Raw genomic sequence first — 26,688 nt, forward strand, 5'->3', positions numbered from 1 at the left:
GACTGAAATTACAAACTGGTTTTAAAATGAGACATATTTTTTTAAATAAGTTAACCTATTGTAATTAGTTGCATGAAGGGCTAGAGAGGGGTATGTCAGTATAAAAGAATTACCAATGTCACTTTTAAATGTTGACCGTTTTCAATAGATTACAGTAAGATAATATAACATTTAGAAGTTTTCTGGCTTCCCTCTTTTTAAAAAATATTCCTTTTTCAACATTTACTTTTAATAAACAAACCATAGTACTTTAGCAATGTTAAATTTATTGTTCCATCACTATAACTCCAATTCGTATAAACACTATGTCACTAGTATAAGTAGTAATATAAAAATCAATTTTGAATGTTAGAAATAAAATATAAAAATATTAAGGCTATAAGATACCAATTTATATTATGTTAGCTTACATGAAACGATATGGGTCCGAAATAATAATTACACTCTTGTAGTTTACAGTCAGTGATTCCAAGAACAACGTGCAACACCCATTTTTAATTTTATATCCTCCTTTTTGCAAGCATTACTACTGCCAAAGTAATATTTGAATGGATTAGAGAAGGATTCATCATTTATTGAGGAAGAAATCAAAATAAATAAAATTAATGACATTGTTTTGTCTTTAAAATTAAGTTTAATTTTATTTCATTTATAATGATAATTCATTTTTAAATACCCATTAACAAATTAGTAGATTACTACACTTTTGTGTTACTTGGTTTCAAAACTTCATCCCTAAGGTGTGAAAAATGTTTTATGTTTTCTTGTTTTGGATCGTCTTTGGTTAAATTCACTCTAAGTTTTATATAATAAAAAATAGGTATTTTCGGATCGGTGATCTGTAAATCTAGACGAAGCAAGTATTCTTCGGCGAACTTTTTTATTCCTGTCATATCTGGACTTAGTACATAATCAGAGCTAGCAGAACGAATTTTATTAAAAAATGAATTTTGTCTAAATATTGTAATCCATAAGGCTTGAGTTTTTGAAGCTGAGTTCAGAACTTTATTTTTCGTCGGTAAATCCCAACCTTAAAAATATAGTAAAACAAATTAATACAATAACATTTTTAAATATTATACAAAAAATAATATGAAATTTAGGGACGGAATGTACAAGAACACAATGTTCACAGCATAACTTCACATTTATTTTTAAAATACATTCATAAATAACAAATTAATTAAAAACACATTTTCCAGTGGACCAAAAATGTCCACTGGACATTTTCATAATGATTGTCAAAAAGAACTGACAAATTTGAGATAAAATTCCAAGAGTTAATCTAATGATTTCAATAGAATAATAAACAAATACTTTTTGGCAAGCCAGAAAGCGGAGATAGATTTCACCGGTGCTAAGTAGGAGATAAAAAAAGATTTTCACTTTAAAGTTAAGAAAACCTTCAAATTTACTCAATACGACTATGGTTGCACGCGAAAAAAGTTTCACATGTTTAGCATACGATAAGCTTCATCTTCTTACAATTCCAGCAACATTTTGGTCATCTCTTGCCGTAAGGGTTGGTCATATCAAAAATTATTTCAGACAAAGATTTTATGTAATGTTTAGAGGACTAATGGCCACTTTAAACCGATTCGATACTGCGCCTATTAAGGGAGTTTTGATTTTTTTTTGTCTTCGAAACCACATTTTTTCCACCCCCTGAGCCAATGGTTGGTGATATAAAAAAACTTTACTTTGATAAGTTTTAGGCCCTTATCCAAAGAATAGTAGTAACTTTAAACGAGTTCTATATTTTACTTAATAAGAAAGTTATAACATTTTTTTCGGAAAAGCCCCCATTTCCACCACCATGGTCCGATTTTGCCCACTAACGAACTCGACCGAGATTTTGGGTCGTTATATTTTATGTATCAATTTGAAAGTGATTAGCGCAAAATTACGGCAGTATTGTGTCCACAATAAGTGAAATATATATATATATACATATATATATAAAAACTTTTGGGCTGACGGTGGTTTTGGGGTCTGAGGAATGTGAAACGCAAATATATGTCGAAATTTTCTGGAAGTCGAAATCATGGTATCCATTACAACAGGTAGCTTTCTTATTAGATCTACCTAAAAACGTACGCTGCAGAATAAAATATACAACACCAACACAAGAATTGCTTTAAAAATTACTTATCGATATCAGTTGGCAAATATTAAATTTTACGAAACATATTTATATTCCGTAGAAATACAACACCTGATCTAAAACTTTCTTATCATTGCCAAGGATACGGCGAAAATTACTCGGTAGTTTAAATTTGTGACGTAAGGCTGCATAACACATGCAATCCGCAAGGATGTGGCGCACAGTCAAGCAACAGTCGCATCGTACGCATAGTGGGCATTTTCTCCTGATATCAGATACCCGTGAGTAGTTCTCATATATCCTAACAGCAATCGGTAGAGAACTATTTGCTCTTGGCAAACGTTTCTGTATGAAGAGTCCCATGGCAACATAGTATCTCTGATTTGACCAGAAATGAGAGAGACAGTGTGAGAGAAAGTGGTTATGTGTTTGAGTATTATGATCTAACTTTGTTACTTATTAGTAATTTTAGAGTTGTCATTTGTTTAATATTTTTACTTAGTTCAATTACATACTTATATATATATATAACTACATGTATTTTCATTTTTTCTCTGTATAGTATAATATATTACAATGTAGTATAATAATAATTTATAATTATAGTATAATATAATATTTAAAATATAGTATAATTATTATTTAAAACTAACATGACGTGTTTAAGAATTAAATATTTAATAAAAAAATATTAATATGTATCTCTTCACTTGGATTTATTTTATATTTATTTGTGCAAGGCCATCCTTTATCTTACTTTACCTATTAATTTAATATTTAATCTTGTTTGTGTTTATTTTTTCTCTTCGTGCGTCACATTCGTCCAACTACTTTTTAACTTTTCGTGATCCACGAATAAACTCTTTTACGTGATAAAGCACTGTCCTCGTATTATGATAAAAGTTTACCGTGAATTTCAGCCCCTTTTACATCCTCCGACCAGAGAAATCGAATCATTGCTCTTTGTTTCTACTTTGCAAACAGTTAGCGGAGCGGACATCTTTACAATGTAATGGCCGGAAGGCAAATGACGCGATCGATATCAAATTTCGCACACGTAACCGCAGTCGTACCAAATCTAAGAACACATGCGCTTAAGGCAGAATGACAACCTTGAAGATGTGTTAAGGAGAAAATATTGAATAGTGTTGACTCGCCCCTCGTATTATTATAATTCATTTGAAATAATAAATTGTATAATTTATTGTTGATAGCCTGCCCCTGCAGACTATTGAACCCCTGCAGATAGTTATAAGTAGCTAAGAGTAAGTTAGCCACTTCTTTGAAAAATATCTGTTCTAAAAATAGAGAATTAATAAACTAAATAATTATTACTGGACGTAATAAACCTTGTTTTTTTTTTTAATTGTGCTACAAAAAAAAATCAACCTAGGTGGAGGGATGCTTTTGGAGAAGTTGTTGCTAAAATGTTTAGCGTGTATTCAATTTAATAGTAATGAAATGTATGTTATAGCGTATGAAATATCTGAAGGCGGGTCCGAAGTACGCTAAGGAATCCCTTTCACTGTTCTTAACATCACTCAGCGACTTCTTCTCAAATCAGCACCCAAAGTAGTGTACTCCAAAAGGCGTATCAATTAATTTACACTGACTTGCACCGTATCTAATTATGACGTCACTATTATAGTAAGGAAATATATTCTGGTAATTTGTTGTTACAAATAAAATTATTTATGCCTAATATTTTGTTCAAGATTTATATGAAGTAATTTATTTCTTTCTTGAAAGTAATGTTTTGTTTTTTTTTCAACTGTATTAAACTGTAACAATAACGTAACACAAAATATATGAAATGAGTTATTTATTTATTATAATATATAATGTTATGAGTTTCTTTGACGTGGCGTAGTTATTTACGAAAATTATTTTTTAATAGCATTTACGCATTACTTTTGTTGCACATGTCACGCATACCAGCTTAAAGGAGGGTGCAAAGTAGGCAAGTAGAGGCAGCTTGTAGGGAGGACCCGTCTTTAGATTTTGTACATAGAAAGTAAACTTCAAAATTTATGAAATGTTTAATGTATTATTGTAAAAAATGCATTTATTTTGCGTGCATTTCCATTTCTATTTTATTATTTGTAATGAAAAAATTCTGAAGAGAATTTCAAGTTAGACAAACAGAGGTCAATTATTTGTCGGGTTGGACAATTTTATTATTGATGGTCTGTTATAGAGTATTTTTTTGTTTTTAATTATGAGATGCGCGTTTTATACATACAGAGTGATTCAGGAGGAAAGGCAAATAATTTGAGAACTGATTCTAAAGCTTGAAATAAAGAAAAGGTTTACGGTTCATAAAATCAAATGTCGAAAAACGCTTCGTTAGCGGCTAGCGAAAGATTTCGCTTGGATTTCCTCGGTGAAATGACATAACACTCAAATTTTTACGGCGTTATATAAAGGGTAAACTTGATGGTTTCTTAGTTTTTTGACTTGAAAAATTGATAAAATATATCCCAGAACTGTATCTTTCGTAGTTTTCATGATATCCAACGTAAAACAGAAAACTGAGACTAAAATCAGTTTTTTTTAGGTTTGAAGTACGATAAGTTTGTTAAATGACTAATAAAATGCGTAAATTTTATTATCAAAACTTTTTAAAATTTAATTTTGAGAAAATTGATTTAATAAAGTCTGTGAAAAACAAAAAAAAAATTAATTTTATTATTAGAAACAAAAATTAACAGAAAAATATGGGTATTATAAGTTTGTAAAAATTAAAAACAGTTTTGATTTCAAAGCTGTTTTATTGTAGTACAATAAATTTAGACCTTTGAAAAATTAAAATACCTTCAATTTCCTTTAAGAAATTACACATTGTGGTTTATATTGTATTAATTTACAATAAATATTCGAAAATTCCACCATTGACATCGATGTACTTTTCAATTCTTTTCTTTACATTACCTGTCGTCAACCTGATATCTTAGCGCGTTCCTTGATGCAGAAGCATTGAGGATGCGAACGATCAGTCTATTAAGTGTGTCTACTTTTTGCTTTTAAACCTCGTATTTCATCCATCCCCATGAATAGTAATTTAAGGGAGTAAGGTCCGATGATGTAGGTGGCCCGTATACCAGCCACCTAGTCTACGTCCGATTAATTTACCAGTAAATTTTTTATCTAAGAATTGTTTTACTTCATTCGTGAAATGTGTTGGTGCTCCATTAAGTTGATTGTAAATTTAAATTCGTTTCGCTAATGAGAAATCCTTTGTTAAAAATTCAAGATAATTTCTACCAGTAATACATTGTTTGAATACTAGATCGTGGATACCGGTGTTCTTTGATGGTTGGGTTTCAATTAACCACACATCTCAGGAATGGTCGAACTCAGAATGTACAAGACTACACTTCATTTACACTCATACATATCATCCTCATTCATCCTCTGAAGAATTATCTAAACGGTAGTTACCGGAGGCTAAACAGGAAAAAGAAAGTAATACATTGTTATAGTACGAAAAGGATCACATTTTTGTCGATCATCCAAACGTTCACCGAAAATCGTAACTGGGAATTACGAGGGTAAGTCAATTATTATCCGCAATTTAGTTATATTTTTACTAATGTTGGTAGTACTGTCGTGTTACGTATATAACGCATTCGTGGTTTAATTTTTGTTATGTCTGTGCAGGTTTTATGCTGCTAGGTTAGTTCCATTATCGCTGCCCTTCCATTAACCATGGCTGCTCCGCTTTCTGTTTGCACCAAAGAAGAGCAACAATGAGTGATCCGTTTTTTGTGGTTGGAAGGTGTATCAGGGGCCGATATTCATCGAAGACTTTTTCGGTACAGTACGGGAACAGTGTGTTACCGCAACGGAGTGTCTACGAATGGATTGAAAAATTCAAAAACGGTCGCACAAGTGTTACGCACGACGAAGGAGCCGGAATACCATTTACCGCCACCAATGAGGAAAACATTGAGCGTGCACATGACATGGTTTTCTTAGACAGACGAGTAACTATTGATGAAGTGGCGCATCGTCTGCAAATTAATCACGGTTCTGCATACGAAATCATCCATAACAGACTTGGGTTTCATAAAGCCTGTGCAAGATGGATCCCAAAACAACTCACACAGTTGCATAAACAAACGCGCTTGAACATCTGCCAAAAACATTTGGATCGCTATGGTAACGAACGATTCTTAGACAGAATCATCACTGGTGACGAAACATGGATCCATCATTACGAGCCGGAGAGTAAACGGCAGTGTATGGAATGGAAACATCCAAATTCGTCCAGCAAAAGAAAGTTCAAGATCCAACCGTCCGGAGAAAAACTGATGATTACGGTTTTTTGGGACTCACAAGGCCCAATACTGGAACATTATGGGGAAAGGGGCACGAAAATAAACAGTGTGCGTTACAGTGAGATGCTTACTGCCAAGCTGAAGCCTGCAATTCGAAGCAAACGCCGAGGACTACTGTCGAAAGATGTGTTGTTGCACGACAATGCTCGTTTACATACTGCTGCTCACAGTGCTGAAACGCTCCAGAAACTCAACTTTGAAGTACTGGCTCATTCTCCGTAGTCCTGATCTTGCCCTTTCTGACTACCACTTGTTTGGTAGTCAGTAACGCCACTCAAAGAGGCGTTAAGATTTACCTCGGACAAAACAATGAAAGAAGCGGTGCATTCCTGGCTCTCAGCTCAACCGAAAACCTTTTTTTATGAGGGTATCAGGAAGCTTGTGCAACGATGGACCAAGTGCGTTGAAATGCAAGGGGACTATGTTGAAAAATGATGTACATGTAAGTTTCCTATTTGTATTGCAATAAAATGTATAATAACTACATTGCGGATAATAATTGACTTACTCTCGTAGATTCAACAACAGCGTATGGGTTTTCTTCAGACCACCGATGTGAATTCCGTATGTTGTTTACTTAGGGTAAAAGTAGCTTCGTCTGGAAATAGAATGAACGGAATTAAGTGATAATTACGTTAACCCACTGACAAAATTGCAGTCGTCTGGCTTAGTCACCAAGCTGGAGGTATTGAGCTTTCTGAACGTTATAAGAAAGCAGTCCGTAAGCGTGTATTGTCCACCATACTGCACTTTGTGAAATGTTGACTCGTGTAGAAATTCTTGGCTTGCTCGTTGTAAGACTAACCTGTATCGCCTGAAGAATTTTTTCCTTTTCATCACCAAGTACCGGTTGACGGTCGAATGAAACATGAGTGCAAGGATGTGACAATTCTCACGAAGATAATAAAAAATTCTTTACGGCTATTGATTTTTTTCGTTTTTCTTTACGGTTATTATTAAAAACACTTTACGGTTTATAATTATTCGTCCAGGATACCTACATCGGTATTCTTTCACCGCAGCAGAGTACTTCTATCGCAAAAGTTGTACACAAAAATTATATCAGCATGTTCTGCATGAGTGAAGAAACGCGGTATATCTCAAAATAAAGAATTCAAAACGGAATTTCAATTTTTTAAATTAAGATCCAATTGAAAAAATGTAGGTACAGTACAAGAAACTCAAAAACACAACATAACTTGATTCTTAAAAATAATTAAACACAATCAAGTTTATGTCAAAAACAACTAAACCACTTAACGTTTATTATTAACACGTAACCACAATTTTATGTTAACAATGAGTAGTATTCAAATTAATTTAGAAGTATACAGTCAGTGTTGCCAACCTAACTTTTCAAATATCTAAATTTATTTTATAAAAAACAGCTATTTTTAATTTTTAGAAATTCGTAACATTTCTGTAAAGTTTTGTTTTTATAAAAAAGTTGATTTTGTCAGAATTAGATTTTATACAAGTTTTGATTATAAAATTTACGCACTAATTAATCATTTAACAAATTTATTGTACTTCGAACCTTAAAAACAAAATTTACCAGAAAAATATTTTGAATTTGTAAAAAAAACTATTTTTTGACACCGAATTTTTGTTTTACGCTGGATATTATAAAAACAATGGGAGGTATTATTCAGGAATCTATTTTATTCGATTTTTCAGTTCAAAAAACATAAGAAATCATCAAGTTTACCTTTTATATAATGCTTTAAATATTTAAGTATGACCTCATTTCACCGGCGAACTGAAATCTAGGAGAAATTTTTCACTGGCCTTAACTCGATAACGAAGTGTTTTCGGGCATACGTTTGTGTGAGCTTTTTCCTTATTTCAAGCTCTAGAATCAGTTCCCAAATTAATTCCCTTTCCTCCTTTTATATATTTTACATGTTATCACATAATTAAATTTTATGCGTAAATATTTATTCACAAGTAAATCATTTTATTTTTTTATCACATTTTCTAATCATGTTATTTCTTATTCATATAAAATAATATCACAATATAGATAATAGAAGTTAAGTTTCCGAAGTTATTTATTTTACTTAAAAGTTTTATTTTAATTAATTATAATTGCATTATTGAAAATGAATCTACTGATAGATAAAAACAGGCAATTTTTGTACCGTTAAGTGATTTTTCACTGAAAATTATTTAGCGAATCACTCATGATTGTAAAACATTTTGAAAATAAATAAGTAAACCGTGATTTAGGTCAAACATAAAATATTTATTGTAATATTCATCTTCCTGTTTAATTTGGTAAATTCTATTAAATTTCTTGTTTTTTTTTATAAAGTAATAAATTGATTTACGGAAACTCTCATCAGAAATCTAATTGTAAATCAAAGGCGTTTTTTTTTTATTATAAAGATGGAAAGTATAATATTAATTTTTAAATAAATCTAACTTTTGCTATTTTTTTATCATTTTTTACGCCTCATCATTATATCTTTATCTCTGATTGTAGTAGATCATTAATTATATTTAATAATGCGAACAGAAGAGAATTTAAACACTATTATAGTATTAATGAAATATACCAATAAAAACTGTCCCAGTGGAAGATAAAAATGTGGTTATTGAATGCGCTTAATTGAAGTACTGAATTATTATTTTGACGCTCTAATGAAAGAAGCTTTCACTACGCGGCTCCTGCAGCATTCTATAAGCATGAATACAAAACTATTCATGCTACACAGTCTAATGGTATGCAATTTTAAATATGAAAAATAATTACGGTAAGTTAATTATAAACTAGAAACATGTATATTCAAAAATCTGCAGTGGAAAACAGCTATAATTTTGAATAAAAATATTGTTCCATAAAATATTTTTTTGAATTTAATTTAATTTAAAAAACTTTAATTAAATCAAAAAAAGATTAGTTACTACCCTTAAAGTGAAGTCAAAAACACATAGTACTATCAAATAAATAAGGATAGTACACAAACAATTAAATTATCTGTTACCGTTTTAACTGACGACACTCCCACGCGAACTACTAGTTCAGTATATAAATTCTACAGAATAATATTTCGCTCGCATGAGTTTTCCCGGATTGTCGCCGGATTAGAAAATGACATTAAATTTAGTAAAACACAATAAATTTCTGAAGATGATGATATCGATATTTAATATCTCAAACCAGCAAAACTCTGTTACTTATGTAAACAGTCGTCATCATTCCTTTTAAATCTATATCAGACTAATTTTTTTTTACGTATATTACGGCAATAATATAAACTGATCTTTTTTTGAAAATGACATTAAATTTAGTAAATCATTATAGATGAAAATACACAAAATGACAGTCGGTAAAGACAATATTTATCAATAAAGACAACAATATTAAATTTAGTAAAACAAAGTCTACGTTACTATTTTATATATTTTTATATTTATGATTTGTGCAGCAGTAAGATTGGTGAAGTTTGAACTGTGATAAATATTTCTGGTGTTATAAGAAAGCTGCAGTTAAAATTTCGTGTAATTTGTTCAGTAGTCTTCGCGGTTATCGGGAGCAAACGATAAAGACGTTATTTTCTTTATAATGTACTGAGAATTCATTATTAAAATAAAATTAATAATCACAGGATAAGACGACAATTAAAAAAATGAACAATTAGATGATCCGAAATTAAAAAATCGGTTTGTTATTATTCTGTCACTAAATTATTTGATATGCGGGACCTAATAACAGTTAGTTTATACTAAACAAAGATTGTCAAAGCTAAAAAAAAATTGTAACAAATCTGTGACAACGCCACCGAATCTTGTTTCGTATTCTATTAACTGCAGAGAAGATGCTGTTCAAATTCGATCAGGGATTGGTTGGCGATTATGAATTCGCCTCTTTCGTTTATTACTATCGAATATATTTCTTAACTATGGTAAAATGATTTCGTAACAAGTAAATTCAGCGAATTCTCTTTTTTAAATTCCCTGATTTTTTAACGATTCCCAAATACACTTCCATTCTTTGCTTACATTAATTGTTTTCGCTTGACGTCGATTTTTTAATCCCAAATTGTAATTTTATGAAATCTAAACCAAAATTCCTCGGTCTGATATTGCAATAACGTTATGAGGCGTAAGACAAAGTGTTTTTACGTACAAGTACATTTTCTCTTCTGTAACATATTGACCGTGGACAGTGGTGGCTCGTAGCTAAAATTAGTAAGGGGTGCTGCTCCAGAAAAAAATTTTTAGATGATAACTTGCATCTAAAATGCCCTCAATGACACAATAATTAGAAAATCCAAGAACATTCTTTGTAGATTATTACCCATTATCAGTTTAGCATTCACATGCTTTAAAATCATAATTATTTCATAAAACCCATCAAGAACCAATATTAATTAAAAACTATAATTATTTTGAAAGAAAATTTTCTTCATATTAAATTTTTAATGTAGAATACTTAGCTTTCATTTTAAGCTTTAGATCTATTTTTTGGCTCAGAGTTTATTTTATTTATTCTCTAATGTTTGTGACAACCTCACATTAATTTTAAGTCTATTATAACTTGTGAGGTAATGTTATTCTTTTGTTGTAGAACTTGCTGATCCTTCAATTTGTAATCACTATGTCATGAGCGACAATGATACTGTGAGTCTGCTCAACTTACCACGATAGAGAAAGAGAAAGACTTTTCACTTTCACATTTGATAAGTTATCTCTTTCTCTAATTAAAAATAATTCAAGTAATAATTGGGTAAACATCAAAATGTTATAAATACAGATCAACATATTATTCACTATCTAAGGCAAAAGCTAAATAATGATATAACCCTGAGATTTCAGCAATCATCACCTTACAGTAACACATATTTTAATAAAGAAACAAAATAAAAGATTAAAAAATGAATAAGAGTTTGAGCAAAACAACTGAAGCTGGATTCCAGCACTAGATGGTGCAGAAAATGATGAAATCACTGAAAAAGTGACTGATGATCTGGTTAAAGATAGAAAGAAAAAAGAAAGGAAAAGAAACTTTATGGACCAGAAATAAAACTACATTTTTACACTGGTTATTTTTCTTCATAAAATATTCAATAGTGTGTTGATTGTTCATAATGTAAGTTAAAATGTTCTGAATAGTAGAATGTAACCCACCAAGTTGGTCTAGTGGTGAACTCGTCATTGTAAATCAGCTGATTTCGACGAGAGTTCTGCAGTTCAAGTCTTAGTAAAGGTAGTAATTTTTATACGGATCTGAATACCAGATCGTGGATACTAGTGTTCTTTGGTGGTTAGGTTTCAATTAACCACACATCTCAGGAGTGGTCGACTTGAGACTGTACAAGACTCACTTCATTTACATTCATACATATCATCGTCATTCATCCTCTGAAATAATACCTAACGGTGGTTCCAGAGGCTAAACAGTAAAAGAAAAGAACAGTGAAATGAAGATGAAACAAAATCATTTAATAAAGATTTTGGGTCATCAGGATCTCATGAAAAAAAAAATGATTTTATTAGTAAATATCTTTGAACTGAAGCTATTACCAGAGAAAATGACATATAAGCACATATTGAAAAAATTCTTATACATACTTCTTACCAAAAGAAAATAGTGTGTAAAATATTTTTTCGTAAGACATTTTCTGTCAATCAAAAATCAGTACAAGTTACAAAAGGAAAGAAAAGAAATAGTTGTAGTATTATTATGTTATAAACTATTAGTATAAACTATTTACTTCCACAATGAATAGCCACCAGTTATACAAAGAACATAATATTTGAATAACAATACTGCCATTAATTCACATTATGTCATTTAATGATATATTTGGTTTAAAAAGTTTCAGATTTGTTCATCAAGAATGACTTGACTTTTAATACAAACTTTAAGTTTATAGAATGGAACGAACGTTCATTTAAGGTCTGCTTTACCCCAACTGCAATTCAATAAAAATCGATTTTGAACTAGAATACTTCACCCTTATTCTTATTTGTAGAAAAAGAATCCAAGAAGCGAATTACTTTTGGAAATTCCAATAACAATTGCTAAGAAATATAACTTACTTCATGTGACCAAAGCTAATAAAGCTATTGTGATTGTAATTGAAACTCATACTTGTTCTGATTAAAAATGAACTATTACATCTAAAGAGCTCTAGCAGAGCAGATGTTTAAAAAATTATACTGTTCACATATTATAAATGACACAAACTATTATTGGAGCATTATTATTAGCAACGCATCATATATTATTGTTGATAAAAATTTTATTGTATATGGATAACTGTTTAAGTATTCTATAAATCTACACATAACTTTATAAATCTAAAACAAGTAACTCAATAGTACAAAAATAAGTTATTTTATAAGAATAAATTAATATACTGTAATAACTTAATATTTCTATTAACTATTTTTGTAAAAACTATAATAATTTTATTTGTACTAATGCTGTTAATTCTAACTAAACAATCAGTTGTCATTTCTTTTAATAAAGTTAGAATGTACAGCAGTAACAGATTGATTAAAATATTATTTTGTTTTTAAAACTATTCAAACTATAAGATTAGATTCAAGATTTAAGAAGATACTGTACTTTCATGACATTGAAGAACATATATACCAGGTTACAGAGTATTAGCACAGTGACATGATGTCAACAGTACTTTGCAGAGATGTCAAAGCATCTGTGAGCAGTCTGGCGTGTAATTGTAAATATATTGATACATGTGTAGTCTTGAACAGGCTCAGGCCGACCATCCTGAGACATGTGGTTAATTGAAACCCAACCACCAAGGAACACCAGTATCCACAATCTAGCATTCATATAAATCCATATAAAAGCAACTGTCTTTAAGGGCTCGAACCTTAAATACATAACCTAATTATAAAATTAATAATTACATATTTTGAATTTTGTTAAGTATTTCAAACACTTAATTGAATGAAAACAAAAACCAGAAATCAAAGGTTCTCAAAAATCTTTAAAACAAGATATAATCTTTAAAACTTTATAAAAATCAATAATTTATACAGTTTTTTTTTTGTCTTCAGTCATTTGACTGGTTTGATGCAGCTCTCCAAGATTCCCTATCTAGTGCTAGTCGTTTCATTTCAGTATACCCTCTACATCCTACATCCCTAACAATTTGTTTTACATATTCCAAACGTGGCCTGCCTACAGAATTTTTCCCTTCTACCTGTCCTTCCAATATTAAAGCGACTATTCCAGGATGCCTTAGTATGTGGCCTATAAGTCTGTCTCTTCTTTTAACTATATTTTCCAAATGCTTCTTCATTGATTTTCCACAACACCTCTTCATTTGTCACTTTATCCACCCATCTGATTTTTAACATTCTCCTATAGCACCACATTTCAAAAGCTTCTAATCTTTTCTTCTCAGATACTCCGATTGTCCAAGTTTCACTTCCATATAAAGCGACACTCAAAACATACACTTTCAAAAATCTTTTCCTGACATTTAAATTAATTTTTGATGTAAACAAATTATATTTCTTACTGAAGGCTCGTTTAGCTTGTGCTATTCGGCATTTTATATCGCTCCTGCTTCGTCCATCTTTAGTAATTCTACCTCCCAAATAACAAAATTCTTCTACCTCCATAATCTTTTCCCCTCCTATTTTCACATTCAGTGGTCCATCTTTGTTATTTCTACTACATTTCATTACTTTTGTTTTATTCTTGTTTATTTTCATGCGATAGTTCTTGCGTAGGACTTCATCAATGCCGTTCATTGTTTCTTCTAAATCCTTTTTACTCTCGGCTAGAATCACTATATCATCAGCAAATCGTAGCATCTTTATCTTTTCACCTTGTACTGTTACTCCGAATCTAAATTGTTCTTTAACACCATTAACTGCTAGTTCCATGTAAAGATTAAAAAGTAACGGAGATAGGGAACATCCTTGTCGGACTCCCTTTCTTATTATGGCTTCTTTCTTATGTTCTTCAATTGTTACTGTTGCTGTTTGGTTCCTGTACATGTTAGCAATTGTTCTTCTATCTCTGTATTTGAACCCTAATTTTTTTAAAATGCTGAACATTTTATTCTTGTCTACATTATCGAATGCCTTTTCTAGGTCTATAAACGCCAAGTATGTTGGTTTGTTTTTCTTTAATCTTCCTTCTACTATTAATCTGAGGCCTAAAATTGCTTCCCTTGTCCCTATACTTTTCCTGAAACCAAATTTGTCTTCTCCTAACACTTCCTCCACTCTCCTCTCAATTCTTCTGTATAGAATTCTAGTTAAGATTTTTGATGCATTACTAGTTAAACTAATTGTTCTGTATTCTTCACATTTATCTGCCCCTGCTTTCTTTGGTATCATTACTATAACACTTTTTTTGAAGTCTGACGGAAATTCCCCTTTTTCATAAATATTACACATCAGTTTGTATAATCTATCAATTGCTTCCTCACCTGCACTGCGCAGTAATTCTACAGGTATTCCATCTATTCCAGGAGCCTTTCTGCCATTTAAATCTTTTAATTCTCTCTTAAATTCAGATCTCAGTATTGTTTCTCCCATTTCATCCTCCTCAACTTCCTCTTCTTGCTCTATAACACCATCTTCTAATTCATTTCCTCCGTATAACTCTTCAATATATTCCACCTATCTATCAGCTTTACCTTTCGTATTATATATTGGTGTACCATCTTTGTTTAACACATTATTAGATTGTAATTTATGTACCCCAAAATTTTCCTTAACCTTCCTGTATGCTCCATCTATTTTACCAATGTTCATTTCTCTTTCCACTTCTGAACACTTTTCTTTAATCCACTCTTCTTTTGCCAGTTTGCACTTCCTGTTTATAGCATTTCTTAATTGCTGATAGTTCCTTCTGCTTTCTTCATCACTAGCATTCTTATATTTTCTACGTTCATCCATCAGCTGCAATATATCGTCTGAAACCCAAAGTTTTCTACCAGTTCTCTTTATTCCGCCTAAGTTTGCTTCTGCTGATTTAAGAATTTCCTTTTTAACATTCTCCCATTCTTCTTCTACATTTACTACCTTATCTTTTTTACTCAGACCTCTTGCGATGTCCTTCTCAAAAATCTTCTTTACCTCCTCTCCCTCAAGCTTCTCTAAATTCCACCGATTCATCTGACACCTTTTCTTCAGGTTTTTAAACCCCAATCTACATTTCATTATCACCAAATTATGGTCGCTATCAATGTCTGCTCCAGGGTAAGTTTTGCAGTCAACGAGTTGATTTCTAAATCTTTGCTTAACCATGATATAATCTATCTGATACCTTGCAGTATCGCCTGGATTTTTCCAGGTGTATATTCTTCTATTATGATTTTTATATTGGGTGTTGGCAATTACTAAATTATACTTCGTGCAAAACTCTATAAGTTGGTCCCCTCTTTCAATCCTTTTGCCCAGCCTGTATTCACCCACTATGTTTCCTTCCTTGCCTTTTCCAATGCTTGCATTCCAATCTCCAACTATTATTAAATTTTCATCTCCTTTTACGTGTTTAATTGCTTCATCAATCTCTTCATATACACACTCTACCTCATCATCATCATCATGGGCGCTTGTAGGCATATAGACGTTAACAATCGTTGTCGGTTTAGGTTTTGATTTTGTCCTTATTACAATGATTCTATCGCTATGCGTCTTGAAATACTCCACTCTCCTCCCTATCTTCTTGTTCATCACGAAACCTGCTCCTGCCTGCCCATTATTTGACGCTGAGTTAATTACTCTAAAATTACCTGTCCAAAAGTCGCCTTCCTCTTCCCACCGAACCTCACTAATTCCTACTATATCCACCTTCATCCTACCCATTTCCCTTTTTAAATTTTCTAGCCTACCAACCTTTTTCAAGCTTCTAACAATCCACGCTCCGACTTGTAGAATGTTATTTTTTAGTTTTCTGGTGACCCCTTCCTTAGTAGTCCCAACCCGGAAATCCGAACGGGGGACTATTTATACAGTACCTCAGTTAAAATGTATTAAAAAAATTGTTAAATTCGGTTTTCTCAAAACCTAGATAAGCATATATAATCTTTTGAAATAAAGGGCTAGCTATTTTTTGAACACATCATCAAAAATAAAAAAAAGATCATCAGATGCTACTACTCCCACTGATTTATAAAATTATAATTCAATTAAATAATGATGATGTGGCTTTCCTTGAGGCAACTGTAAACAAGAGTCAAAATTCAGTGAATTATGTGACTGTAACAGTTGACAGTACTCAAAATAAAATAAAACTAATGATACACAATTACAAACCAAGAAGAAGATTTTTGTCTTCGACTGTATCCAATCGTACTCCATTTCTAAGTTTTGAGCCCTAAAAAATAAAAAGGATGACAAGTAGCAGTAAAAATGAAAATACATATTACATGGGGAAAAGTTAAAACAATATTTTAAGTAAAATATAAAGTTTATAAAAATTTTAAAAAATATATATAATACAAAATACACTGGAGCTGGATTCAACAGAGTCTGTTCTTCAAGCGTATTTTTTCCTAAGCGTAATTTCATTAAAAATTAAATGTTAATTTCTTTGAAATAGCTGAACCTGGCTAACATGAAATGGAATAGAACAACATATTCATGTTGATGGAACATTTTTCGTAATATTAATTATTCAAGGAATAAAATTTAAAGTTTGTGCAACAGTTTTGTTTTAACATTTCACTATTGGTAATATAAATTACACAGTATAAATAAAAAATTTGACGTATCAAGATTTTTAAAAGATTAATATAATTTGCTTGCCTCTATGTTGTGTATTTTTCATTACTTAATTCATATAATTGGAAACTAATTATTCATAATTTTTTATTAAGAATTACAGATTATTCAGTACCCAAAACAATACATATGAATTTGTATTGTTTTAATTACACTATCAATCAATGGTGGCTTGTAGCTAAAATTAGTGAAGGTGCTGCTCCAAAATATATTTTTTCTTAATATTTTACTGTAAAATGTACTACTTATAATACAGACTGTACAACTGGTATTTTAATCTGTTATAATATGTTTTGCGTGAGGTGTACTGTGTTGATTTAAGGTTAGAATCATAGAGGAAAAAGATCAATTTTAGTTGTGCAGATGACCATAGTTTGATTTCATAACTTCTGGCTTGACAGTAACAAAGATGACATCTCCTGAACAGAGAGCTTGTGGTTTTTGCAGTTTGTTAAATGTAAATCTGTAGTTACAGTTCAACGTATGTTTCATAGAAAGTTTCAATTGTGATTCTCCAAGTGGCAATAATAATCATCAATAGCATTAATCAGTATGAACAACCAGATATCAGTGTAAAAGGAAGATTGCAAGATGATTAAGGATGTCTGAAGAAAGTGTTGTATATGATGAAAGTCTTTCCTTGTAACAGCTGTTATAGCTGATACAAGCTTTAAAGCTTACCGAAAAGTTGCAGCATGAAGATTTCTTGATGGTATTGAGTTTGGTGATTGAGTCAACATTTCATCTTAGTTGAAAAGTTAACAAACATAATGCCCTACCTGGGGGTCAGAAAATTCCTTTGAACTCTTTTACAAAGAGGGATCCCCAAAATTAAACGTTTTCTGTGCGATATTCCATCGATAAGTTTACCTATTTTCTTTTCCTTTGTTCTTTTTTTCTGAAACAACGATAACAAGATTTACTTATTTGGATGTACTACATACATGGCTCTTTTGTCAATTACAAGACAAACCAGATAATTTTATTTGGCAACAAGATAGCATGCGTCCACGCTATCTCTGTATGGGATAAGTCTGTATGGGATCAATTGAATGATACTTTACCAACTGCTGGATTAGTCAGGATGGACCCGATGACAGTGCTTGTTTTCAGCGGCCTATTAGATCACCCAATCTGATCCCACATGGTTGTTTTTTGGGATTTTATACAGGATATTGTATACATGCCTCCTCTACCTAGTGATCTACCCAATTTGAGTCTCAGGATTGAAGCAGCTATAGTTTCCATTATTCCCAAAATGCTGGTTAAATTATGGAATGAATTTTCCTATCCATTGGATTTGAGTCGCATGATGAAAGGTGCTCACATTGTATATTTGTAGGGAAAGACTTGTAAGAGGTGCTCTTTCATTTTGTTTGTGATCCATTACTTCAAGACAATATTAAGTGGCTTTTAATATTCTTTTTTGTATCCTGTAGAATAAGTTTTGAAATGTTAAATACCTAATTATAAAATTAAAAAAAAAAAAAAAATAGAATTGTAAGTAGGTTAATCCCTGTATTTAATGGGATTAATATACATTACTATGAAAATAGCTATCTATAACAACAAAAGAATCTGTAGATTTACATGATAATAGGAACTCCTACAGTACTGTTCAGTAATACATAAAAATTACTGTCACTAAGAAATTTCATTACATGAAATTGCATTTGTTAAAGCCCCCCCCACCCTCAAAAGATTGTTAAATTTGCAAATAGCACTCAGAAACCTTTCACTGGAACACCTCTGTACTCAAATCTTTCAATCTGAATGGTGAAGTACAATTTTTACTAAATTTAACAAAGGTATCTGAGCTTGCTTGAACCAACAAGAATGTTGTTTTCTCATGTCCTTTTGAGATGTTTTTAAAGTGATCTTTGCTTGTGAGAGATAGAAATATGATTAATCAGGCTTCCCTGCCTTCAAGTTTGCATAAGGTTGCATTATAAAAGATTTCTTAATTTATTTCTCTTTCTTAAAGGAATACCAGGAACAAAATAGAGTTTAGTTTTCATCCTATAGTTTTTTTAATTATATAGTTTAGTTTTGCTTTCTGATGACTACCACTACATGCATAATTGAAAGGACTTTCTCATTGTTAAGTTGAATCTAAAAATGATACATTAAGTCAACTTGTTACTGCTAAGGAATCTGCAAATTTACATAACAGCAACTCCTAAATAACTGTTTAGCAATACATAAAAATCACTGTTGCTAAGGAATTTCATTATATGAAATTACATTTGTTAAAGCCGCATGTCAAAGGACTGCGGTAAAGATATTTTACCGCAGCCTCATAAATGATTTTCCCACTATCTAAATTTTATCTTATCTATTTCAATCCAAATATAAACAACAACAGAAATATCATCTTGCAGTTGTTTAAATGGCAACCTCATGCAAGAATTACAGAGTCTCAGTTTTTCATTCAGAAGGTCCTGGGTTCAAATCCTATTCAGGCATTATATTTTCATGCGCTACAAAATTTCCACTCCATCTTCCCACTCACAAGTTTCAACTTAATGTGGTGAATTAATCATAAAAAAAAATTGCATTATTTTACTTCAATACTATTATAACAAATAAAGACTATTTTTTGCCTTAAAATAATGTAAAATATGTAGTAACTATTAAAAAAAATACTGCCACATAATACAATATTATTTTATATATTATAAATAACATAAAAGAAACTTACATTAATGTTTGTTACACAGTAAATTATTCTCACTTGTCCAGGTACAGTTCGTATAAATACTGCTACTGTGAAAAGTTTATTCTAAAATATACATATAATCATTAAGTTAGATAAGTAAAATAATAATAATAATAATAATAATAATAATAATAATAATAATAATAATAATAATAATAATAATAATAATAATAATAATAATAATAATAATAATAATAATAATAATAATAATAATAATAATAATAATAATAATAATAATAATAATAATAATAATAATAATAATAATAATAATAATAATAATAATAACAATGCCATGAGATAGATAATCCCCATGTCCGGAACACACACCTACGTTCCACGTCCAGGGCGGCAACAGCTGTACATACGTACAATACATACAGCTGGCTAACGGGGCTCCGAGTGTTTTCCTCGGAGATGAAATTTTTTCGGGCTAATTACATCTATAAGCCGTATTTAAGGACTAGATTTTGCTGCCACCTGCAGATACGAAAATTTAATTAATTATGGCAATGGATTCATACCACCTTTGGAGCTGGTGATGTGGCGGCCAGGGTCGAAATGAGGTATAACGGAGACCCTTCCGCTATCCACATGCCCTCCGCGATGGTGAGCATGTAGTAAGGTGCCCGTGTATGTCGGCGCATGGGAACCTTGAAAACCTCGATGTTTAGGAAGCCTGGAGTCAGTGCAGAGACTACGCATCCGCTCTCTGCCAAAACATATGCCGGTTCCAACGGAGTATCGGACCAGACCTCCAGGGTTGGAGTAGGAGTCTACCCCGGCGACTAGCCTTACTACAAAAGGGATCAAGAAATATGCAAATTGAACAATCACCAAACGTGGCAGAGAGTTCACGTAAGCACCCTCGTTTAGAATCAGTCGTTTCACCTGTGGGGAAACGGAGAAACAGTTCAGAGTCACGGCGACTAGAAATTGAGGCTAAGAGCTTGCAAAGAGCTTTTTACAAGAGCAACGTACCGAAACTAAAGAGTTTGGTTATCACAAAGGAAGATGGAAATTTCTCGAGGGTGAGCCCTTTTCTCATTGCTCGAGAAATAACTAAATGTGCTGGAGGCCCAGTTAAGGAAATCAGGAAAACCTTTAATGGACTTAATGTGCAGACTACGAATGATGCTCAGTTACAGAATATCCTAGCGCTCAAGAATATTGGAGATTTCGTTGTACGTGTCGATCCGCACGACACACTCGTGGTCTGTTGGGATCTTCTAAATTGTACGGAGTAGGAAATAGTTGAAGAACTGACACCAGAAGGAGTAATAGAGTGCCGCAGGTTGAACATGAGAAGAAACGGCGAGGTTCTATCTTCTGCCTCTCATGTCCTCACTTTTAGCAGACCAACTCTGCCGGAGAAAGTTCGAGTAGGAATTCACCGTTCGGATGTGCGGGCATTTGTCCCACAACCTATGAGATGGTTCAAGTGCCAACGCTTTGGCCACACCGCTCTCAGATGCGAGAGACCACAAATACGCGTGTGCGGTGATGAAGTACATGAAGGAGAGCCACGTAAAGAGCCTTCTACATGTATCAATTACAAAGGACAGCATTCATGCAGATCCAGAAAACTGTCCTGTCTACATAGATAAAGTAGCTGTGCAGGAAGTAAAAACTCTGCAGAAAATCAGCTACCTTGTAGCTAGAAAAACTGTAAACGCCCGCAAACCTAGAGCAACAACAACTTATGCTCGGGCTGCGATTGCTGTTGATGAAATTCAGCTTATCAGTAAACTTGCGCCCACTTTGGCTAGCATGATCGAAAGGATTATAGAAAATAAAATGAAGCCTTTCAATCGCAAAGAAATAGTAAAGTCAAAGATAATAGTACAGCCTCTTGATGAGACATCTTCGAAACAGAAAAGTGCTCTTGAACCGAAAAAAACGGACGCCAAGCCAGAAGGCCACGTCCGTTTGCGCGAAATTTTGAATGATGACCGAAAGAAAGTGACTGGTACGCTGTCTGTTATGGAGGCTCCCAAGCCTCCTGTAACTGAGATGGCCTCTAAACCGCAGAGGCCATTAAAAACCATACAGTGGGGGCAAGTGCCCCCCTTCCAGGGGCGGTGACTGGTGCGGCTCCCGTGTCGGGGGTCTTCCAGGTTTCCGCCTCTCAATCGGCGCCTGAAACCGGCGCCGATCCGTGTCCATCGTCGTCTGTGGCTTCGATGGTGTCTTCGATTCGGAGGCCGGAAGCTACACGGGCGACGACGTTCTCCACCAAAACGAAGCTGTTCGTAATATGGAAATAAAAGGAAAAAAGAATGGCCGAAAGGTAAACCAAGGCCATAATTTAATCTACTACAATTTGCGAGTCGATTGTACAGTGGAACATTAATGGATGTTTGTCAAACATCCATGAGTTCCAACGCTTGGTACATGATGTAGACCCAATTTGTATAAGCCTGCAAGAAACACATTTCTGCCGAAATTAAAATTTTCAATTAAGAGGATATGACATATTTCGGCGATATCAACCGCCAAATATAAGAGTTAGAGGTGGAGTAGTAATACTAACATCCATTAGAGCTATCGCCGAAGCTGTTTATGTAAATACAAACTTACAAGCCGTCGCCATTAGAATGAAGCGTTCGCTTCAGGTCACTGTCTACAGCATATACTAGCCGAATTTTGATTGGAAGGAGGATGACATACCACGATTAATTGTTCAGCTTCCCCCACCTTTACTACTGGTGGGTGATATTAATGCTCATAATTCTCTTTGGGGATCGGATCGAGTAGATCCCCGCAGAAGAGAATTGGAAAGGTTCCTGATGAATTCTGATCTTATTCTTTTAAACGATTGGTCAGGAACTTTTTTTAATGCCAGAGATGGATCGAGTCCTGTATAGCTAGCACCCATAAGTGGATCGATAGCACCCAAGTACACCATCCATGTTTTAGACGATTTATATGGAAGCTATCATTTCCCGGTGCAAATTGTAACTGAAGTTACAAGAAAAGCATATCCCATCTCCAAAAGATGGTTGTTTGATAAGGTAGATTGGAAGAGCTTCACAGCTAGGACGATACTCCCCGAAACAATTGGAGTTATGGAAGTCGATGTCGACGCTATAACTAATGCGATGCTTGACTCGGCGTCAAGGTATATTCCCAAAACATCTGGAAAACTTACGAAGCGACCCGTTCCGTGGTGGAACGATGAAATAAGTGAAGCTATAAAAAGAAAGAAAAGAGCTAATATAACGCCTTTAAGAAACGCCCCACTGTAGATAATTGAATTGCCTTTAAAAAATACAGAATGTATGCAAAACTACTTATGACAGACTCTAAGAAACGATCTTGGCAGCAATACGTGTCATCCATTGACAGAAATACTACTGCATTAGACGTTTGGAAGAAAGTGAAGGCGATTTGTGGCCGTAAATCTTTACTCCTATAACTAGCCTTCAAGGTGAAGATGAAATTAACCACACTCCAAACTAAATTGCAGAGTTATTAGCCAATCACTTCGTAAAACCCAACAAAACGCTAACTACGATGAAGATTTTCGGACTAGAAAAGCAGAACTTGAAGGTCTACTAAATTTCAGAACTGAGTATAATTACTCATACAATGTACCTTTTAAAATGGAAGAATTTGTGAAAACGTTGGAGAAAGCGGCAACACAGCTGCTGGTCGGGATGAGATTCATTATAACATGATCAGGCAGCTGAATACCACTGCAAAACATAGATTGTTAGAATTATACAATCAGATATTGCAGGTTGGAATACACCTGCAGTAGTGGAAAAAACTCATATTGTTCCAGTACCAAAGAAAGATAAAAATTTGACAGATCCCAAAATTTGACAGTTACCGTCCTATTTCTTTGACGTGCGCTATGGGAAAAATATTTGAAAAAAATATAAATAATCGACTCGTTTGGATATTAGAAAAAGAAAACCTTATATGTTTACATCAAGCAGGTTATCGGCAATACCAGTCTACCATTGATTAAATGATCAACTTAGAGAACATCCTATATAACAGCTTTATTACAAGAAAACATTGTATTATTGTGAGAAAACATTGTCTTCTTTGATCTTCAGAAGGCATTTGATATGACCTGGCAATATGGAATAATGCTTCAAATACCTGAATGAGGCATTTGTGGCAATCTCCAGTTTTACTCATCAATTATATGAATGACCGTACTTTTTAAGTACGCATCAACAATGAATATTCGTCTGAAAAAAGCTTAGAAAATGGAATATTACAAGGTTCGCCGTTGAGCGGTACCTTGTTTACGATCGCCATCAATAAACTAATATTAGCTATTCCAGTACAAATCAGCAAAAGTGCCTACGTTGATGATTTCGCAATTGTGTATGTCAGCAGCAAGACAGCTATGGTGAAATACAAATTACAACGAGCGATTAACGCTCTTAATGAAGTTGCGAGGAATAATGGATTCCAATTTTCACCAGAAAAAAAATGCTGTGCACCCTTTTGTAGAAAGAGAATTCCTCACCAAAGTCCTGTTTTGACCATCGACAACAATCCAACAGAATATAAAGATAATGTGAAATTTTTAGGTCTGTTATTGGATAAATCCCTTACGTGGGGATTACATATACAGGAAGAGTGATAGATGCAAAAAAGCCCTAAACATAATTAAATGTTTGTCCAATATCAACTGGGGCTCAGATAAAGAAATACTATTGAGACAATATAAAGCACTGGTTCAATCGAAACCCGACTAAGTATGTATTGTATATTCATCCGCTAGGAAGTCGCATTTAAAAAAGTTAAACGTAATTCATAACAACGGAATAAGATACGCGACAGGCGCATTCCGCACAAGTCCGGCAAATAGTCTAATGTCCGAAGCCAGAATAATGCCACTACATTATCGAAAATATATGGGCTTTTCCTACCCATATAAATAACAAACTTTTTAACAATCATCCTTTGGCTGCATTATATGAACATCGTGCTACCTACTCCAGACCAGCCGGAATAAGGAACCACGTATTAACAAGAAAATATGAAATTGTTATACCAGAGAAATTAGCAATTTCTAAGAGGGAAATACTGCAATGGCTATTGCCAGAGGTATATACAAGGTATATACAATCTCTCTCGCGAAGAAATAAAAAAGAAGCCACAGTAATCATCCAACAGGAATTTTTATCAACCGTCAGTAGTTACGAAGAACATAATAAAATTTATACTGACGGTTCTAAAATCGAGCACGGTGTTGGATGCTCTATATAAATAAATGGAGAAGCCCATTTTTGGAAACTGCCAGATATGGCCAGTGTTTATACGGCAGAACTTACTGCCATTACAGCAAGCTCTTCGCTGCACACAGAACACTATTGCGAAGAGAGAGTGCTAATATGTTCCGATTCTCTAAGTGCACTTGTTGCAATTCGGAACAAGAACATTAAGGACGTCCTAATTACAAACATTCTGTCCATTTTGTACGTTTTAAATAAACGAGGACAGCAATGTGTATTTGTATGGACTCCAGGGCATGCTGGTATTGCAGAAAATGAAAGCGCAGACGAAGCTGCCTAAAAGGCGACAGTCTGTGATAACTTAGATGTGATTCATGTACGGGTGGCAGATGTTAAAAACTGTCTAACACAATAAGAAAGAGGCGGAATACTGATTGGAGAAAATTAAATACAAAATTAAACTCTGTTAAAATCTCTCTGTATAAATGGAAAAGCGACGTGAAGTTGACTTGCCGAGAACATGTGGCTGTGACCAGACTTAGAATCGGTCACACGCGAATAACAAATTCATATTTGTTAACCGGCGAAGAAAGACCAGTGTGCGGTGTATGTAATAAAACACTTACAGTTAAGCATCTAATGGAAGAGTGTACCATATATGAGGACCTCAGAACGAGGCTCCGGCTAAGAAATGATATTACTGCTGATTTGGATAATGGAAATGAATGAAAAATAGTTGCTTATTTGCACGCCAGTGGACTTCTTAAAAGTCTGTAAAAGTGAACAATTTAAAGCTGTGTTAAATAAACTCTAAAGGGTAGTAGTTTTATATATGTAAGGGAGTCTCGAAGCGTCGCACGTATAGTGACGGGAGGTAGTCTCTTGCCTAGGCCGACCGGGCTCGCCTGCATGCAAGAGTAAGGGAGTCGGGTATCATTGGATACACATCCAATGATTGTATGGGGGACCCTCAAGGGTGGACTGAGGGCGCGGGGCTAAGGGTATGCGCAATGCATGCCTGGAACCAAGTAGGTCAGGACCAAGAAGGGCAGCCTCCCCGTAGAGAGGTTCTTTCGCCGTCCTGGACAGGTGGTCAGATTGCTCTTATGACGCTGGGAGGATCCCGATGGGTTACGTCCGATACGGGACTGTTTATAGGGGGAAGTCAACTGCCACGGCATCCTAGGGGACTGACATGCTGCTTAACGGCGGTTCTGGCCGCTCCAAGGATGCTTAAATAAAATAAGCAATACAGGTAAAAGACAGATAATGGTATTGTACAGACTTATCTTCTCCATTTATATATTTAAGTTTTATTTTCTTTAATTTTAAGATCGGAACTCTTTGCACCCCATAAGCGTTGTTTTAGTGTTTTGTGTACTTTTGTGCTTTTAAATAAAATATAAGGGCCCTTTATACTCTTGCATATGACGACCCTGATGGTAATACTAACCTCTTTTTTAAGAATATGACGGGAGCGACCTTAGCAGTCGATGCCCGTAAGACATAAAAAAAGAATAATAATAACAATATATTTCAATTATTAGTTCAAAAATAAAATTATTTGAAATATTTTCATTACTATTATGCTGACAACTT

At 33.4% G+C, this 26,688-nt stretch overlaps 1 protein-coding gene across 1 annotated transcript in view; it reads right to left on the minus strand.

Moving 5' to 3' along the window:
• Window positions 1-611: 611 nt before the first annotated feature.
• Window positions 612-26,688, minus strand: part of LOC142327998 (uncharacterized) — a 38,942-nt gene continuing 12,865 nt past the window's right edge. Inside the window, exons 2-4 of the mRNA XM_075371429.1 lie at window positions 19,874-19,954; window positions 16,705-16,765; window positions 612-1,030 (exon numbers count right to left, since the gene is read on the minus strand). Coding sequence (XP_075227544.1) covers window positions 699-1,030; window positions 16,705-16,765; window positions 19,874-19,954 — 474 coding nt within the window. The 3' untranslated portion in view covers window positions 612-698. The remainder of the gene's footprint in view (window positions 1,031-16,704; window positions 16,766-19,873; window positions 19,955-26,688) is intronic.

Source organism: Lycorma delicatula, chromosome 7 (assembly GCF_047948215.1).
Source record: "Lycorma delicatula isolate Av1 chromosome 7, ASM4794821v1, whole genome shotgun sequence".
NCBI lineage: Eukaryota > Metazoa > Arthropoda > Insecta > Hemiptera > Fulgoridae > Lycorma > Lycorma delicatula.